Below are 20,355 nucleotides of genomic sequence, written 5' to 3' on the forward strand. Positions count from 1 at the left end.
TGCACTACCTGTGCAGGAAGTTTATTCCATTCATTAACTACACGGTTGGCAAAGTTGTTTCTACCTACTTCCAAATTGAATCTATTTCCGGACAGTTTGAGACCATTGTTTCTTGTCTGATTCTCATTCAATGTAAAAAAAATTGTCACTTTTGATGTTGTCAATTCCCTTTAGAATTTTAAAGACCTGTATCAAGTCACCTCTGAGTCTACGCTTTTTTAGGGAAAACAGATTCATATGTTTTAGTCGATTTTCGTATGATTTATTTTTGATATTTGGAATCAGTTTTGTGACTCGCCGTTGTACTCTTTCCAATCTGTCAATGTCTTTAATGAGATTCGGTGACCATACGGAAACAGCATATTCCAAATGTGGACGAACTAACGATTTATATAGCTTGTTAATGAGTGATGGACTTTTGAAATCAAAAGATCGCGCAATCAGTCCTAGAATCTTATTTGCTTTCTCAGAGGCTGAAATACACTGCTTGGATGATTTGAGTTCGTTACTGATAATTACGCCGAGATCTTTTTCACTGTCCACTTTTGTTAACGAATTTCCAAATAACTTGTAATCGTACTTACTGTTATTTTTACCTATGTGCATTACCTTGCATTTACTTGTGTTAAATTTCATTAGCCACTTTTCAGACCATTGCTGTAATTTATCTAAATCTTCTTGAATATCTAATTGGTTTGAGTGATCATTTGCCACTCCGCACAGTTTTGTATCATCAGCAAATTTGGAAACAGTAGATTTTAGTCCATGGTCTATATCATTTATATATACTATGAATAGAAGTGGCCCAAGAACGGAACCATGAGGAACTCCACTCGCAACACTTTTCCATCCAGGGCCTGACGGTTGGCATCCAAGAATCTTAAGGAAATTAAAAATGAGATTGTTGTTCCATTAGAAATTATTTTCAAGAAATCCATCATATCCGGAGATGTCCCAAGAGAATGGAAGCTAGCTAACGTTACTCCCATATTCAAAAAAGGTGACAAAAATAAACCAAATAACTATAGGCCTATAAGTTTGACTTCAATCGTAGGAAAAATAATGGAAACTATCATCAGAGATGCTATCGAACATCATTTAGAAAGTAACAGTTTGATAAATGATAGCCAGCATGGTTTCAGACGGAAACGTTCTTGCGTGACTAACTTACTCGAATTCTACAACACAGTTATCTCGAATTATGACAAAAGAAACAATATAGATTTAGTATATCTAGACTTTGCAAAAGCTTTTGATACCGTCCCACACGAAAGACTACTTACTAAATTAGCTTTGCATGGAATAAGTGGTAGCCTATTAAGTTGGACTAGTAATTGGTTGAATGGTCGAAAACAGAGAGTTGTTTTAAATGGAAAAACTTCTGGATGGAAAAGTGTTGCAAGTGGAGTTCCTCATGGTTCCGTTCTTGGGCCACTTCTATTCATAGTATATATAAATGATATAGACCATAGACTAAAATCTACTGTTTCCAAATTTGCTGATGATACAAAACTGTGCGGAGTGGCAAATGATCACTCAAACCAATTAGATATTCAAGAAGATTTAGATAAATTACAGCAATGGTCTGAAAAGTGGCTAATGAAATTTAACACAAGTAAATGCAAGGTAATGCACATACTGTAGGTAAAAATAACAGTAAGTACGATTACAAGTTATTTGGAAATTCGTTAACAAAAGTGGACAGTGAAAAAGATCTCGGCGTAATTCAGTAACGACCTCAAATCATCCAAACAGTGTATTTCAGCCTCTGAGAAAGCAAATAAGATTCTAGGACTGATTGCGCGATCTTTTGATTTCAAAAGTCCATCACTCATTAACAAGCTATATAAATCGTTAGTTCGTCCACATTTGGAATATGCTGTTTCTGTATGGTCACCGAATCTCATTAAAGACATTGACAGATTGGAAAAAGTACAACGGCGAGTCACAAAACTGATTCCAAATATCAAAAATAAATCATACGAAAATCGACTAAAACATATGAATCTGTTTTCCCTAAAAAAGCGTTGACTCAGAGGTGACTTGATACAGGTCTTTAAAATTCTAAAGGGAATTGACAACATCAAAAGTGACAAAATTTTTACATTGAATGAGAATCAGACAAGAAACAATGGTCTCAAACTGTCCGGAAATAGATTCAATTTGGAAGTAGGTAGAAACAACTTTGCCAACCGTGTAGTTAACGAATGGAATAAACTTCCTGCACAGGTAGTGCAATGTAGTTCAGTTCGAATCTTTAAGAATCATTTAGATAAATACCTAAGTAAGATGCTGTAATGATTATAATTTATCTTATATTGTTTGTTTTTGTTTTGTTATCATTTGTCTGTCTGATTTTCATTTATTATTAGTTATATGTCAATTTATTATTATTTACAATTTACCTGTTTGTTTATTATTTAACTATACCTATGCATTTATTTATGTATTTTATTTGTTATTTACATTATCATAGTTTTTATTTATTATTTTATTATTAATATGATTTTTTTTTCGCATCCGACCTAGATATGGATCAAAAGGTCTCCTGTCGGCATGCTCCGCCTTTGTAATCCTTTGTAATCTCCAATGGAGCCAATTGCGCTCCAACACAATACTTACAGGTCCGGTTCGGCCCTCGGACAGTGTCAATTAAATCCGAAATGCCTTATATATTTATTAAACAGAGGGTCGGTTTAAAAAAAAATCGAGCAAATAGTTCTCTGACAATGGGATGAGGCAAAAATGTTGTGGGGGAGTTCAGCCCCTTCAGCCCCCCTCCCTGGATCCGCGAGTGTTTGCAGGGGGAGAAAGCCGTTGGTATATGTATGCATGCATGTATGTATGTATGTATGTATGTATGTATGTATGTATGTATGTATGTATGTATGTATGGGTGCCCGGACAAAAGGTCCCCGGACAAAATGTCCTGAAATCTGCACCCCTGGGACAAAATGTCCCCAACGGCCTAGGTGGGTGGTCAAAATGTCCTCATTTTTTTTTTCTAAAAATTTGTCAGATGTGTTTTACTTTATTCCTTTATATGCTTTTTTGTGAATTTTTGTTTTTTAACTTGATTTTTTATTTTATTTTATATAGGCATACAATATAAGTTCAATAAAGCATAATTGTGTGCTGTAATTGTACTCATAATTTGCGGAATGAAGATTTAAATAAATTACAGCAATGGTCTGAAAAGTAGCTAATGATTGATGGGTTGGGTCGTGTATAAGATATTTAATAAAATATCAAATATTAAATATTATTGTACTTTGTGTTTATATATAGAGATTCTCCTGAATTTAAGGGTTGTTATAAAACCACAATTAACTATGACTCAAAATGTATAAACAGTTGATAAAAATCAATATTTGTTGAAAAAAATTGGGACCTTTTGTCCTAAATATTGGGGACATTTTGTCCCGGGGGTGCAGATTTCAGGACATTTGGTCTGGGGACATTTTGTCCGGGGACCTTTTGTCCTACATTCGTATGTATGTATGTATGTATGTATGTATGTATGTATGTATGTATGTATGTATGTATGTATTTATTTGTATTTACCTAGTTGTATTTTGCGGGAAGGGGAGCTATGCTCGTAGTGTCCCGCCATTGTATCTCGCAGTCTCGCATGTATGTATGTATGTATGTATGTATGTATGTATGTATGTATGTATGTATGTATGTATGTATGTATGTATGTATGTATGTATGTATGTATGTATGTATGTATGTGTCTTATCACATTGCTTGCAATATGCTAAGAGTTGACGAAATGGGGACATAAACCATATTGAGAGTAGACCAAATGGGAAATTTACTGTAGACGAAATGGAAATCGACCAAATACTCTTCTTTTTTCATTTACCTCAGGGCAAAGAAGATTAACATTTCATGTCCTGTGAGGCGAAAGGAAGGTCAACTTGTGGGTTACTTGGTCCCTTAATCCGTGATGACCTATAAGACTCAGGTCACTTAGGTCCAAAGTGACCTGAGACCTCAACTCAATCAGGGTAATGCAAATTCGTAGTAAACGTCATGAAAGAAAAAAAAATCAGCAGCATCCAAAATATATCATAGATTCGGCTCTGTGTGTGGATTTTCATACCGTTTCCTTGCTCATTTCTTGAGTATATTGTTCCGTGTGATGTGATGCAATACCACTACTGTAGGCTATCAAACAAAAACCAAACCAAAAGCAACGAAGTTTTGCAATTAATATATCATTGCCTATATAAGAAAATAATCTAAATGTCTTGGAACATGATAAGGAGAAAAGCTTGCAATATATTGTGAAGAAAGTTTAAAACTTGTTGCGGACTATGTAGCTAGCGGTTTAGCGCTAGTAACACTTACTTCATTTTAAGAGGTAAACAAACACCCTACTGCTAGGTTAAGGTACGAACGGATGTGAAATATGTCCAGATCTTGTGAGCAGAGACATGTAATTTATCAGTATCTTCGTGAGAGAAACAGAAAAGAAAATGAAAATATTAGTGATCTCATTGCCTTGCGTAAGTATCCAACATCAAATATGCCTAATTTTGAATAGAACCATTGACATAGTGAATGACAGTTGACATGTTTTTGTAGCTAGCCTAATGCACATATTTTAAGGACTAGATTAGATTGAAATGTGATAATTGTTTTTATCGTTACGGTGAAGAGGACCACATCCACATCAGACGGTGTGGTAATTCCAACCCAAAGTGAATCTGTATTTATTCACTAAAGAACTTAGAAGATTATTGCCTGAATGCACTTAGTGATACGCCAATTTATCAGGCATTCCCCAATGTTTTCCTAGTGGTAGACTATAAGAATTTACGAAATGATAGTTTAGTGTGGCTATTAACATTGGTTGAACTATGTATAGAATAATTTAAGTGATTACATCATGTTTTATCATCCCCTATTTTCATTTATGATTAACGAAGGCATAGTCACTTTTATAGTGCAACAGTCTAATTGACCAGCAACTTCATTCATTTGAGAAATTGTGCTGAACATTTGGGATGTTAAGATGGTATGCTGAATGAGACTATGAATCTACAGGTCATTAGTAAATACAGGTGAATCATTGTCATCTTTTTCCTTATATTCTATGATGGAAAATTATATATATGCTAATCATGTAAACATCCATATTTACTCCTTTTTCATTGAGAGGCACTTATCTGGCTGCTCCTATGCTATTTTATTGAACTTAAATTCAGGTTCGTCATGATCCCTAAGCTAATATGATTTATCCGGTTCAGTTAATTCCTTCCATACCAGATAATTTTTTTCCCTCTTATTCTCTGTCAACCACAAGTGACCCCATCAGTAGCAAAGCCAAATATATTAAAGGCTTTAGTGTTTTTTCACAGTTCGGTTTAACTCCTTTTACTGTGCATGTGGTTCCCCTTTGTAGAGTGAATTGATCAGGTGGCAGCCAGATGATGTGATGATGTGTTTAATTCAGTGATGATAGTGAAAAGGTTAAGTGAGATAAGTTTGATATTTTTTGATGTGTAGAGGAAGAACTACTCGATGACCAAGTAAAGAGATCACAGAACTTATATAGAAGAGAGAAAGCAAAGAAAAACATACAAAAATTATAGATGAGAAAACAGTAAATAAATCAATCATTCAATCAATCTATTGTGGACCCAGATCTGTCATGTAGATGTGGCTCCCAGGTTATCAGCAATATCTACTAGATTGGCCCATAAGTCACTCAGGGAAGAAATATTTTATTTGAATCACATGAAGAATTGTCACCCCATACTTCGACAGGGCGATATTTCTTCATGTGGACTATCCTAGGGTGACAGTTCTTCATGTGGGCCATCCTGGGTTTACGATTCTTCAGTTGTATAAGTATAACCCTCATTCAACCTAACCTAATCTTTATTCCATTGTTGATATTCTGTGTACTGGGATGACAGTTCTTCAGGTGGGATCTCATGGGGTGATAATTCTTCATGTGGGTGTTCTGGGGAAACAGTTCTTCATGTGACACTGTAAGATCTGTGTTATAGGTGTATTTGAGGCAGTTTGTTTCTGTGGCCAGACCTATTTTGTGTTGTATTGTGGTAGTGCTGGATGGTAACCATAATATAGTTGTGCTAGTGCAGTTCTTACTGTGGTTGGAAGATATTTTTATGCGGGGCTAATGTCTGGAGGGTTTTGATGGAGTTGGGAGTTTGATGTTTGATACTTGTTTTATGATCTTAATGCATGGTTGTATTGTGTGGTGTGGGGGGAAGGTTATAGATATTTGAATAGTATGCTGTTTTTTTTCATTCAGTTGGTTGTATATATGTGATATATTGTGTTGGGTTAAGAGCTGTTGCATAGACCACTATATCATTTCATGTAATGTTCATTGAGGAGGATTTTGGGTTCTTTGTGCAAATGTTCTGTTAGGGTGGTTATTATTATCAGGTCTTTATTTTGTGTAGTTTGTAAATTTTGTTTTTCTGATTGTTGGGAACTATGCTAAGGAAGTGTAGCCAAATTTGGTTCTCATGAACTGCTCGTAGACTGTTTAGAATTCTCTTCTGTTGACCAAAGTCTGTGCCTGCTACTGATTTTTTTTTTTTTTTCCAATAGGATTTGGCCATTCAATTTTACTATTATGTTCTTTCTTTCATGGTTGTCTGGAGTGAACAGTGTTTCTGATTTTTTCTAAGGGGAATTCTCCATTTTTTTTTTTTTTTTTTTTTTTTTGTAAGCCAATGTTCTAGTTTATCTAGTAGATTTGTGTGTTTTCTTCAGCTATTCTGTAGTTGCTATGATGGGTTATAATGAGGCCAACTACATATGTGTTTCTTTTTATATTCCCCACATTGTTGTAACAAGACATACAGGTTGTATGAAGTATGAAGTTGTAATAATGGTGCTTTAAGACATCATTTTCTTCGTGACTTTCTTGTCGGTTTATGCCCTTTACTTGTATTTCCAGATAATCGTGTGTTTGAGCAGAGTGAAAGGCTTCGGTCAGAGAACTTTACATTGACTTTACAAACTGAGAAATTGCGACAGGAAAATGTTCAGCTACAAGGTCAGGTTGGCAGTAGTGGTGGAGAAGCTGGAGGGGCTGAAGGTGGTACCTCCCAAGTTGTCCAGGTGAGGTAGTGTCATAACTTTTGTTCCACTAGTGTCTTTAATAGTATTTACCTAATTGTGATATATATAGAAGGCTGTGGTCTGTTACCTTACATTGTGTAATATGTAAATAATTTCTTTCAGGCCCTCGAACAAAAGGTATATAAACTACAAGAAGAACTAACAGACTTACACAGAAGAAAAGGTGAAAATGCCCAACAGCTGGTTGAACTTAATCAGTGTCTCCAGGAGAGGGACAAAATTTTGGCTACAAAAGACAACAAGTATGTGATTGTAAATACAGTAAAACCTTTTGAGTTTTAATTTCATTATTATGTGTATGTGTACACATGACTTAATAGACACACATACATGCACACACACTATATGGAACAGAGGTTTGTAATTTTAAGGAGGCTGAAAGGAATAGCTGAAATAGAATGAGAAATGTGAAGGTGAACCAGAGAACAGGGGTTGAAAGAGAGCTGTCAGATATAGATCAAAGAGTGCAGAGATGGTTCAGGAAAATGGAAAGAATGAATGAGGAAAGATTTGATAAAACAGTATAGAAAGCAGATGTGGATGAAGGGAACTTGAGAGGAAAATCAAGAAGGAGGTGGATGGAAGGGTTGGAGGGGAAACAGATATAACAAGCAAGAGTTCAGAAGACAGTTATGAATGAAGAGTTGTTAGAAACAGATGAAGAAGTTATGGAACCTGAAGGAATGTTTTTGTCTGCTCTACCAATTTTTTGAGTGCATGAGTGGAGTTTGGGGTAGTAGCCATGTAATGAAGTGGTTTGGTTAAACCATCTCCAGCTCTTAGGTTCTGCTATGGAGGTGTTCTTGCCTTATTGTGTTGCCTTTGATTTGAGCAATGCAGTTGGGTACAGGGATGACCCTTCATCCATGAAATGTTAAGATGGTAAAGGAAATAAATGGGTTTTGAGTTGGTGAGGGGTGTCTCTATGACTCAGCCACTCCTTTTATAAGGGGAGGAAGGGCCCTTTGATAATTATATATGAAACAAAATGATTGTGATTAGCATTACACCCACACATCCCAAATAGTGGTCTTAGTTACTTGAGACATTTGTGAAGACAATTGCTTGCTGCTGTATAACTGGAGGTTACCAGTCAAAGAAAGTCATGACAGCAGTTGATTATGTTTACTTGTGTTTTCTAGGATATCAGAGTATGAGTCAGAACTTATGCTGTTAAGAGAAGATATTGCAGCCAGAGACTCCAAGATAGCAGAACTTGAATCTGTGAATCAGATTCTTAGGGATGAGTATCAAACAGTCCATTTAGAATTTTCTGCAATCGCAGAAAAATACAGAAAATTGCAGGTAAGATTTTTTTTCCATTTTCCCTAATTTTTCATATTGTTGATACAAAACTCAAAAGTTATGATAATATATATGATTTCACATAATTTGTGTTCTGTAAAGTAGAATGAATAAAAGTTGAAAAAAGTTTTGTGCCTCTATATGATCATAACTATATTGCATATGATATAGTCTGTTCTCATGCTAGGGTAACCACTACAAAATGAAAAGAAAAGAATTTAGATTCAAATCAAAGTGATCTTATTGTAGATACTGGAAGAGTTATATTTTTATTTTCTTTACAGGATGATCATGGAGAATTGGTCAGCAGGTGGTTGCAGCAAAAGGCACGGGATGCTGAAAAACTTAATGAAGAAAATGATGCTCTTTTAAGGTATACTTGAGTATTGTTTTATATAGTTGTTATTGTATATTGCCTTTACATACATACATACATATACCAAGGCTTTTTCCCCCTTCCAAGGGAGGTAGCCAAAAAGGGAAAAGCACAAAAACACTCCCACCCATTACATCCCCAAATACACTCCACACCCCTCCCACCCTTCCTCTCATCTGAGCACCTCCTGGATGACGGGTCATCCCTGCACCCTGCCCACCGCCCTGGGTCAGAAGCAGTGTCGCAAGACACAGTACATCCACAGCAAGGCCGCTTCATTTAATCGGCGACCCCCCCTCTCCGTCCCCCTTTGCATATAAGGCGAGGACGGGGAGAAATCCCTTCGGGCTGCGTCAAAATTTACTCACACATACTACCCCACCCCCCTGCCCATTTCTCCTCATGCAGTCACAACATCATCCATATACAACCATTCTCCACTCACCTCTGTCTTCTGTCCTCTCCCTTCCTTCCTCAACAGACATTCCCCTCTTCCCCAAAGCCCCCTTCACCCCATCCATCCACCTCATCCTAGGACGTCCCCTCATGTTCACTCCCTCCACATCTGCCTTCCATACCTCTTTTACTAGTCTTTCTTCACTCATTCTTTCCATGTGTCCAAACCATCCTAATATTCTTTCATCAGCCCTATCTCCCAAATCCTTTTTCACCCCTGTTCTCCTCCTCACCTCCTCATTTCTCACTCTATCCAGCCTAGTAACCCCCACCATACTTCTCAGACATCTCATCTCAAACACATTCAAACTCCTTCTCTCTTCTTCTCTTATGTTCCATGTTTCTGCCCCATACAGTGCTGTTGGCACAATCACTCCTTCATACAGTCTCCTCTTCGCATCCATTCCCAAATGTCTATTCCTCATTACACTCTTTAAACCACCAAGGCATTTACTCGCTTCTCTCAATCTACATTCTACCTCCACCTTCACTCCACCTTTTCCTGCTACACTTGCACCCAAGTATCTAAAACTATCCACTTCCTCCAGTCGCTCTCCCTTAATGTTCACTTCCAGTCTACTGCCACTTTCACCCCTTGTACATCTCATCACCTTACTTTTACCCACATTTACCTTTAGCTTTCTTCTATCACATACTCTCCCAAACTCTGCCACCAGCTTCCTCAATCCCTCCTCTGACCCTGCCACAAGCGCAGTGTCGTCCACAAACAACAGCTGGCTTACCTCCCACTTTTCTCCATTTTCTTTAACCATCTCCAATCCCTGACTCACTACCCTAGCATTCACCTCTCGCACCACCCCATCCATGTATAAGTTGAACAGCCAGGGCGACATAACGCATCCTTGACGAAGTCCCACCTTTACTTCAAACCACTCACTCTCTCCATTTCTAATCCTAACACATGCTCTACTACTCTCATAAAAACTCTTGACAGCTCCCAAAAGCTTTCCTCCTATCCCATAAATCTGCATAACCTCCCACAGTGCCTTTCTGTCTACCCTATCATAAGCCTTTTCCAGATCCATAAAAGCCCAAAAAACATCCTTCCCCTTTCCTATAGCTTTCTCACATATCTGTCTTACCACAAAGATCTGATCTACACAACCTCTACCCGTCCTAAATCCACACTGTTCCTCACCAATTACTCCTTCTGTTCCTCTCCTAATCCTCTCAATTAAGATCCTCCCATAAGCCTTCCCTACTACACTCAACAGGCTAATCCCTCTGAAACTACTACATTCACACTTGTCCCCTTTTCCCTTGTAAAGTGGAACTATACAGGCACTACTCCAGTCCTCCGGTACTCTACCCTCTCTCCAGCAAACATTAAATAACCTCACCAACCAGTCCACCATCACTGAACCTCCCTTTTTCAGACATTCTGCATGACATCCATCCAGACCAGGTGCCTTACCTGCTTTCATCATCTTTACAACTGCCTTCACCTCATCCTTCCTTATTTCTCCTCCATTCTCCTCACTCATCACTCTCATTTTCTTCGCATTTCCCACTGCAGCTATCTTTCCTTCCCTATCCTCCTTCACATTCAGCAACTCCCTAAAATATTCTGCCCATCTTCCCCTCACTGCCATCTCTTCCATTATCATCTCTCCATCTGTACCTTTTACCTTTTCTTCCCTACTTGATTCGCCTCCTCTTCCTCTCTTAATTTCTTTCCAAAACATCTTTTTATTACTTTCAAAATTTTCTGTCATACTCCTACCCCATTTCACATCTGCTCTCCTCTTTGCCTCCTTTACCTTTTGCTTTACTTCTCTTTTCTTTTCTTTGTACGTCTCATATGACTCCCCTGTCCTCTTTTGTAACCAATCTGTGAATGCTCGTTTCTTCTCTTCTACAACCTTCTTTGTTTCCTCATCCCACCATTCACTACCCTTTCTTCTATTTCCCCCTGTCCTTCTTGTTCCACACACCATCCTTGCACACTTTAAGACTCCCTCCTTGAACCATCCCCATTCCTCCTCCACACCCATCTCTGTTCTATCCTTTACTCCCTCCCACTCCTCCTTCAGCTTCTTTTCGTACTCCTTCTCCTTTTCCTTTTCATTCAAGGAGTTCACTCTAAGAACCTCCCTACCTTTTGTCCCTTTCCTCCTTCTCCATCTATCCTCCACTCTCAGCTTACCTTCCACCAAAAAATGATCTGATATTCCCCCACCCTCTCCCCTTAGCACATGAACATCCTTAACTCTTCCTATCATAATCCTATTTACCACTACATAATCCATTAGCGCTCTATCTACCACCCTTCCCTCCACCACCCTCTCCCATGTGTACTTATGCTTGACTTTCTTCCGAAACACTGTATTTGCTATCATCAACTCTCTTTCTAGACACATTTCCACCATCAACTCTCCACTACGATTCTTTCCTGGAACTCCACACTTCCCAACCACTCCATCGATTGGACCATTTCCCACCCTAGCATTAAGGTCTCCCAGTACTATTACATTGACATTTCTTCCTAAACCCTCTATGCACTCATTTAAATCTATCCAAAAGGCCTCCCTTTCTTCCATGCTCTTCTCACTGCCCGGCCCATATGCACTTACAAAGACCCACATCTCCTTTCCCAGTTTCACCTTCATCCACATTATCCTTGAGGAAACCTCCTTCCACTCCACTACCCCTTTACCTATCTCCTCACTTACTAGAATAGCCACCCCTTCCCTCCCTCGCCCTCTCTTCACTCCTGATAACCTCCCACTTACACTCCCAAACTTACACTCACCCTTCCCTTTCAACTTAGTTTCACTCAAAGCCAACACATCCAACTTTCTTCTCACAAACATACTACCTATCTCTTCCCTTTTACTCTCTTCTGTACCACATCCACGCACATTAAAAGACCCAAACCTTAGGGTGCTGGCCCGAGGCCCTCCAGCACCCCTTATGCCTTTCCTTTTCTTTTTAGGAATCTGCCCCTTGGGGCTACAGGGAGAAGGATGCCTAGTCCCTCTCCCCGTCCCTTTCTTCTCGCCTCTTACGATCCAAGTGGGAAACTTGGTGGCAGTATTCTTTTCCCCCACCACAGGGAATTCCCCCATCACAGAAAGAGAATACTCAGAGAAATGGTACAGGACAGCAACAAGGGGTTGGGGGACAGCATAACGGAGGGACAGTTGTAGTATAAAAGTGTCATCATTTCTCTATGAACAGAATTTCTTCTATCATAGACAAAATGATGTGTGGCTCTGGTCCGTAGGGGCGCCCCATATAGACCCTAAAGTATCGACTGCATGCTACTTTGCCACAATAACAAGCAGCCAATACCCCAGAATGTCCCCATCGGGGCTACAGGGAGAAGGATGCCTAGTCCTATCCCTGTCCCGTTTTTGTCACAATATACAATTCAAGTGGAAAGGCTTGGTGGCAATATTCTTTTCCCCCACCACAGACTTTTGGCAAAATGAGAAAATTAATATTCACAGAATTGGTACAGGACAGTAACAAGAGTTGGGGAACAGCATAATGGAGGGACAATCACACTATAATTAAAGTATCATCATTTCTCTATGAATAGAGATTTCCTCTACCACAGACAAAATGGTGTGTGGTTCTAGTCCATAGGGGCACCCCATATAGACTCTAAAGTATCAGCTACATGCTACTTAGCAGCTTTTAACCCCACAATGACATGCAGCCAATACCCCAGGGCAATAGGCAAGATGCAGGGATGACCCATCATCCAGGAGGAGCCAAAATAAGAGGGAGGGAAGTGGATGGATGGGAGAGGAGTATGTGGGGATGGAATAGATGGGAGTGGTTTTTATGCCATTGTTTTTTGGCCTCCTCCCTTGTAAGGGGGAAAAAGCCTTTGGTATATGTATTGTATATTGGAAATTTACATAATACAGGAATCTTTACTCGTGGTCATGTTCCATCTAAAGCCCCCCAAAAATATTATCATGACATCCTAACCCGCTGGCTGAGCGGGTTAGGACGTCGTTACTTGCGGCAAAGGTCAAGGGGAGGGCAGTTCGAATCCTGCCACCAGCGAAGTTGAACCACGGGCATGGTTCATTAGATTCCACGCTACATCGCCCTCAGAGGGGCACCGTCCTAGCCTCCCGATAGGGGGGAGTGTGTGACGTTAAACCATATCGTTTCATTGTATTATTTATTTATTTTTCTATTTTTGTTTTATTTCTATTTATTTGTTTACCCTATAATAGGGCAATAGTGGCATGTTATTGTGCAGTATTAATTGCATAGTAACTTGCAGCCAGAGCTTTAGGGACTGTTTTGGGGCATTCCTACAGACTAGAGCCACACATCATTTTGTCTGTGTGAGAGAAAATCTCTATTCCTAGAGGAATGATGCTACTTTTGTACTGCGACTATCCCTCCATTATGGTGGTCCCTCTTAAAACTAATCTGTACCACTTGTTTGAGTATATATTTTCTTTTTTGCATGAGTCCCCTGTGGTAGGGGGAAGAAATGATTCTGCCTCTGAGTTTCCTATGTGGGTCATAAAGGACAGCTAGAGTGGAACAGAGTGATGGGACTAGGTATCGTGTTCTCTGTAAAGCTATCTATCTATAAACCAAGATCTTTTTCCCTCTTATAAGGGGAGGTAGCTAAGACAGAGGCATGTACCTATTCCCATCCATTTCCCTCCCATCCACCACCCTTTCCACCCCTCCCATCTCAACTCCTCATGGATGACAGGGAGTTGAAAGGAGGGGGAATTTTTAGTTTGGGAGTGTAGTGGGGAAGGTGTCAGGAGTGAGGAGACAAGGGAGGTAAAGGGTGGATCTACTAGTAAGTGAAGAGATAGCAAAGCATGTGGTAGAGTGGAAGGAAGTATCTTCAAGGTTAATGTGGATGAAGGCAAAACTGGGATGAGAGATGTGGATCTTTCAAGTGCATATGGGCCTGGTAGTGAGAAAAATGTTGAGGCAAGGAAAGCTTTTTGGATAAATATAAATGAGTTTTTATAGAGTTTTAGAAGGAATGTCATTGCAGTAGTATTGGGAGATTTCAATGCTAGAGTAGGGGATGAGCCAACAGATGGAGTGGTTGGGAAATTGGGAGTGCCAGATAAAAATCATAGTGGGGAGTTAATCGTGGAGATGTGTTTAGAAAGAGAGTTGATGACTGCTAACATGGTGTTTAAGAAAAAGGTCAGTCTTTAAGTATGCTTGGGGAATGATGGTAGATAGAAGGGTAGTTGATAAGGCATTAAAGGACTATGTATGGAAGGATATCAAGAGGTCTAGATGTCCATGTTCTTAGAGAAGAGAGTGGGGGAATATCAGATCATTTTCTGGTGGAAGGCAAGTTGAGAGTGGAGGAAAGGTAAAAGAGGAAATTGGCAGAAGGCAGAGAAGTGGTTAAAGTGAACTTTTTGAATGAGAAAGAAAAGGAGCATGAATACCAAGAGGAGCAGAGAGAAGTGTGGGAGGTGGTGAAGGATAGAGTAGAGGTAGAAGTGGAAGAGGAATGGGGTGTTTCAAGGAGGAAGTGACAGAGTGTGCAAAAATGACATATGGAACAAGAGGGATGGGAGGAAATAGAAGGAAGGTTAGTGAGTGATGGGATGATATAGTGAAGATGGTAGTAGAAGAGAATAAGCAAGCATTTAGTGATTGGTTGCAAAATAGGACAAGGGAAAAATATGAGAGGTACAAAAAAAAAGAGAGAGAAGCAAGACCTAAGATAAAGGAGGCAAAGAGTAGAGCAGGTGTAAAGTGGGAGAGGAGTATGACAGAATTTTTTTAAAGTGATAAAAAGATATTTTGGAAGGAAGTTATGAAAGGGGAGGTGAGTCAGGCAGAGAAGAAAAGGTAAAAGGTGCAGATTGACTAATGTTAACAGAAAAGGAGGTGGGTAGAATATTTTAGGGAGCTTTTGAATGTGGAGGAGAATAGGGATTGATTGATGGTGCCAGTGGGAAGTGCTAAGAGAATAAAAGTGATGGGAGAGGAAAATGGAAGAGATTTAAGAAAAGATAAGGTACAAGTAGTTTTGAAAATAATGAGAGCTGCTAAGGCACCTGGGTTGGATGGGTATCATGCAGAACATCTAATGAAAGGAGATACAGTAAAAGTGGACTGGATAGTGAGGTTTAATGTATGTCTAAGGAAGGGGAAAGTGCTGGAGAACTGGAGGAGTGCCTGTATAAAATTCTACTTTACAAAGGAAAAGGGGACAAATGTGATTGTAGTAGTTTTAGAGAGAGAATTTTTTTCTAGTGTAGTTGGCAAGGCTTATGGGTTTTAATGGAGGGGAATAAAAGAACAGGGAATAACTGGTGGGGAGCAGTGTGGGTTTAGGGAAGATTTTTGTGGTAAGGCAGATTTGTGAGAAGGCTTTGGCAAAAGGGAAAGCCTTTTGGGCCTTCATGGATTTGAAGAAGAATTATCACAAGGTAGACAGGAAGCCACTGTAGGAAGTATTGCAGATCTATGGAATAAGGGGAATGCTGTTAAGAGCAGCCAAGATTTTTTCCGAGAGTAGTAGAGCCTAAAGGGAGTTGGAAGATAGGGTTGATGAAAGAGTATTGGGATGGTTTGGATACATGGAAAGAGTAAGTGAAGAAAGATTAGTTAAAATGATGTGGAAGGTGGAGGTGGAGGGAGTGAACATAAAGGAGTGATCAAGGATGAGATGGATGGATGGGGTAAAAGGGGCATTGGGAAAAAGGAGAATGTCTGTTGAGGAAGGAAGGGAAAAGACAAGATAGGGGTGAGTGGAGAATGGTTGTGTATGGATGATACTGTGATGCATGGAAGGGAGTTGGGGGGAGTATGTATGAATAATATTTTGGCACATCCTGAATGGATTTCTCCCTGTTTTCTCTTTTTCTGCATGAGGGGACGGAGATGGGGGTTGCTGATTTAATGAAGTGGCCTTGGTATGGATATGTTGTGTCTTGTTGCAGTGCTTCTGACACAGGACAGTGGGGGAGGTGCAGGGATGACCTGTCATCCAGGGAGAGTCAAGAAAAGGAAGATGGAGGGATGGTAAATGGGAGAGGAGTATGTGGGGATGAAATGGGTAGGAGTGGATTTATGCTTTTGACTTTGGCTACTTTTCTTGTAAGGGGAAGAAACTCTTGGTATATGTATGTAGTACAGCCTGTATTACAGTTGGGAAGGGAGAGAGCAAGTGATATGAAGAAATGGTGAGGCTGCATCAGGGCTATGTCATGTCACCATGGCTGTTCAATGTGTATATGGATGGGATTATGTGGGAGGTAAAAGTGAGAGTAATGGGCAAGGGACTGGAGATGGTAAAAAAAAATGAAAAAAAGTGAAGAGTTGTTTGCAGATGATACTAGTGGCATTGTCAAAGGGGGGATTAAGGGAGTTAGTGATGGAGTACAAGGGTAGAGGATGGCAGAGAGTTGGATGTAAGTCTTAAAAAGAGAGGCTGGAGGAAGTGGTTTGTTTTAGGTATTTGGGGTCGCATGTGGCAGTAAAGGGAGAAGTGGTGGAGGTAAATTGTCTGGGGTATTGGCTGCATGTTATTGTGCGGTTAAAAGCTGCTAAGTAGTGTGTAGCTGATACTTTAGGGTCCATATGGGGTGCCCCTATGGACTAGAGCCACACACCATTTTGTCTGTAGTAGAGGAAATCTCCATTCGTAGAGAAATGATGATACTTTATTATAGTGTGACTGTCCCTCCATTATGCTGTCCCCCCACTCTTGTTACTTTCCTGAACCATTTCTGTGAATATTAATTTTCTCATTTTGCCAAACCCTCTGGTAAGGGAAAAGAATACTGCCACCAAGTCTTTCCACTTGAGTTGTATAAGGCAACAAAATTGTGATGGGGATAGGATTAGGCATCCATCTCCCTGTAGCCCCAAAAGGGACATTACTAAAAAAGAGTAAAGGCATAAGAGGGTCTGGGAGAAGTTTTCTAACCAGTAACATAAGGTTTGGGTCTTTTAGTGCACATGGATGTGGTACAGATAAGAGTAAAAGGGGAGAGATAGGGAGTATATTTGTAAGAAGAAAGAAGGATGAGTTTGAGTTTGGGAGTGTAGGTGGGAGGATCTCAGGAGTGAAGAGAGGATGAGGGAGAGGAGTGGCTATACTAGTAAGTGAAGAGATAGGTAAGCATGTGGTGGAGTGAAAGGAGGTTTCTTCAAGGTTAATGTGGATGAAGGTGAAACTGGGAAGGGAGATGTGGGTTTTTGTAAGTGCACATGGGCCTAGTAGTGAAAAGAGTGTAGAGGGAAGGGAGGCTTTTTGGATAGATTTAAATGAGTGCATAGAAGGTTTAGGGAGAAATGTCAATGTAGTGGTATTGGGAGACCTTTATGCTAGGGTAGGAAATGAACAAATAGATGGAGTGGTTGGGAAGTGTGAAGTTCCAGGAAAAAATCATAGTGCAGAGTTGATGGAGATGTGTCTAGAGAGTTGATGATATTAGATACAATGTTTAGGAAGAAAGTCCAACATAAGGACTTACAGAAACCTTGAATGAGGTACTTTACAAGAGATGGTAGATTTTTAAAGTTAATATATTTTACAATAAATAATGTCCACCTTTCTATATACCAAGGGCTTTACTACTTCCCTTAAAAGGGGGAAAAGCCCTTGTTATATAAATAGACAGTAAATACATACTAAAGGCCTTTTTTCCTGTATAAGGGAGTAGCCAAGTCAAAACACACACACAGTAGATGCACATTAAATTTTGTTTAATACTCCCTCCATCTCAGCAATATAATACCATGATGCAGTATATACATTTGTAAAATGTATTGCAGGATATGTTGGTAATGTTACTGAAATTATATTTTAGATTCATGCTTCCTGCCCAATATAATGTTAATGTAATGTTCTTCTTCATAGACAAAGGCAGCAGCAGGTAGAAGAACAACTTAAGGAAGCAGCTAGAGAACCCAAATCAGTCACAATTGAAGACAAGTTTGCATGTAGTCCACCTTTGTGTCTTATGGCTGTGCTGCCTGCCAAGGCATATGTGAAATTTGTAAGTAGATGGTAATTGGTGTACAACTTTACATTTTATTTTGTAAGATTCAGTGGTATTTAGTGTACAACTGTACATTCATTTTTTGTAAGATTCAGTACTTGATTCACATTTTTAAATGGATGTAAATTCATCTATATGTATATCTGTATCAGGATTGGGTCCAAATATATGTACTTGTAGTTTAAAAATTCAGTGTTACTTGTACTTAGACCCAAAATACTTGAAAAATACAAAGTAAATTCAAGTACAAACAAGCACATTGTAGTTAATCAAAAGATATGTACTATATATTGCTTTTAGGGAACTTTGTGATGATGCTATTGGGTACATTAAGTATTATGATGGTATGGTGCTTTATATATACTATTAACCAGAAGAGAAGGAAGAGTTTTGGATGTACATGTTCGTACTGGAGAAAGTGGGGAATATCAGATAATTTTTTTGGTGGAAGGTAAGTTGAGAGTGGAGGATAGATTGAGAAAGAGGAAAAGGACAGAAGGTTGGGAGGTGCATAGAGTAAACTGTTTAAGTAAGAAGGGAAAAGAGCAGGGGTACAAGAAGCTAAGAGAAGTGTGAGAGGTGGTAAAGGATAGAGTGAAAGTAGGTGGAAGAGAAATGGAGGGTTTTCAAGGAGGAAGTGACAGGATGTGCAAAGATTGTATGTGTAACAATAAAGATGGGAGGGAATAGAAAGAAGAGTAGTGAGTGGTGGGATGATGAAATAAAGAAGGTAGTAGAAGAGAAGAATCAAGCACTCAGGGTTACAAACTAGGATGAGAGAGAAATATGAGAAGTATAAAGAAAAAAGAAGAGAAGCAAAACAGTAGATAAAGGAAGCAAAAAAGAGAGCAAATGAAAAATGGGAGAGGAGTATGACAGAATTTTGAAAGCAGTAAAAAGATGTTTTGGAAGGAAATCAAGAGAGGAAGGGGAGGTGAGTTAAGTAGAGAAGAAAAGGTAAAATGTGTGGATGGACATATCTTGACAGAAGAGAGGGTGGTAAGGGGAAGATGGGCAGAGTATTTTAGCAGAGCTGTTGAATATTGAAGATTGGTGGTAGCAGTGGGAGGTGTTAAGAAAATGACTGTGATAGGAGAGGAAAATGGAGTAGAAAAAAAAAATGAGGTGTAAGTACCTCTAAAAATGATGAAAACAGGTAAGGCTCCTGGATTGGATGGGTGTCATGTGGAGTCTTAATAAGGGAGGTTACAGTAATAGTGGACTGGCTAGTGAGGTTGTTTAATGTGTGTATAAGGGAGGGTAGAGTGCCAAAGGACTGGAGGAATGCCTGTATAGTTCTGTTTTACAAGGGAAAAAAAGGATGAATGTGAGTGTAGTAGTTTCAGAGGGATCACTTTGTTAAGTGTAGTTGAGAAGGCTTATGGGAGGGTTTTGTTTGAGATGATTAGGAGAGGAACAGAGTAATTGGTGAGGAACAGTGGGTTTAGGAATGGTAGGGGTTGTGTGGATAAAATTTTTGTGGTAAGGCAGATGTGTGAGAAAGTTTTAGGAAAAGGTAAAGATTTTTTTTTTATGGACAGGGTAGACAAGAAGGCATTGTGGGAAGTTTTGCAGATATATGGGGTTTGGGGAAAGCTATTAAGGGTAGTTGAAAGATTTTATTATAGTAGATCCTGTGTTAGAACTAGAAATGAAGAGCATCAGGGCTGTGTCATGTTGCCATAGTTGTTCAGTGTGTACATGAATGGGGTGGTGCAGGAGGTAAAGGTGAGGGTAATGGGCAGGGGACAGGAGATTGTTAAGAAATGGAGAAAAGTGGGAGGTGAGCCAGTTGTTGTTTGCTGCTGATGACTCTGCTCTTGTGGCAGGGTCAGAGAGGGGATTAAGGGAGTTAGTGACAGAGTTTGAAAAGGTACACATACATACATACATACACCAAGAGCTTCTTCCCCCATACAAGGGAGGTTGCCAAATTCAAAGGCATAAATCCACTAATACTCATTTCATCCTCACATCCACTCCCATTCACCACCCTTCCTTCCCTCTTGGCTCAGGGATGACAGGTCATGCCTGCATCTCACCCATCTCCCTGGGTCAGAAGCAATGCAGCACATCCACAGCAAGGCC

The 20,355-nt window shown here is 39.5% G+C and overlaps 1 protein-coding gene across 1 annotated transcript in view; it reads left to right on the forward strand.

The window, feature by feature from the left end:
* Positions 1–4,352: 4,352 nt before the first annotated feature.
* The window catches only part of Atg16 (Autophagy-related 16), a 43,210-nt gene continuing 27,207 nt past the window's right edge, over positions 4,353–20,355 (forward strand). Inside the window, exons 1-6 of the mRNA XM_076189828.1 lie at positions 4,353–4,514; positions 6,950–7,113; positions 7,237–7,376; positions 8,277–8,439; positions 8,724–8,812; positions 18,126–18,264. Coding sequence (XP_076045943.1) covers positions 4,418–4,514; positions 6,950–7,113; positions 7,237–7,376; positions 8,277–8,439; positions 8,724–8,812; positions 18,126–18,264 — 792 coding nt within the window. The 5' untranslated portion in view covers positions 4,353–4,417. The remainder of the gene's footprint in view (positions 4,515–6,949; positions 7,114–7,236; positions 7,377–8,276; positions 8,440–8,723; positions 8,813–18,125; positions 18,265–20,355) is intronic.

The sequence above is a fragment of the Oratosquilla oratoria genome, chromosome 9 (genome assembly GCF_046742065.1).
Source record: "Oratosquilla oratoria isolate Oo_2021 chromosome 9, ASM4674206v1, whole genome shotgun sequence".
Lineage (NCBI taxonomy): Eukaryota > Metazoa > Arthropoda > Malacostraca > Stomatopoda > Squillidae > Oratosquilla > Oratosquilla oratoria.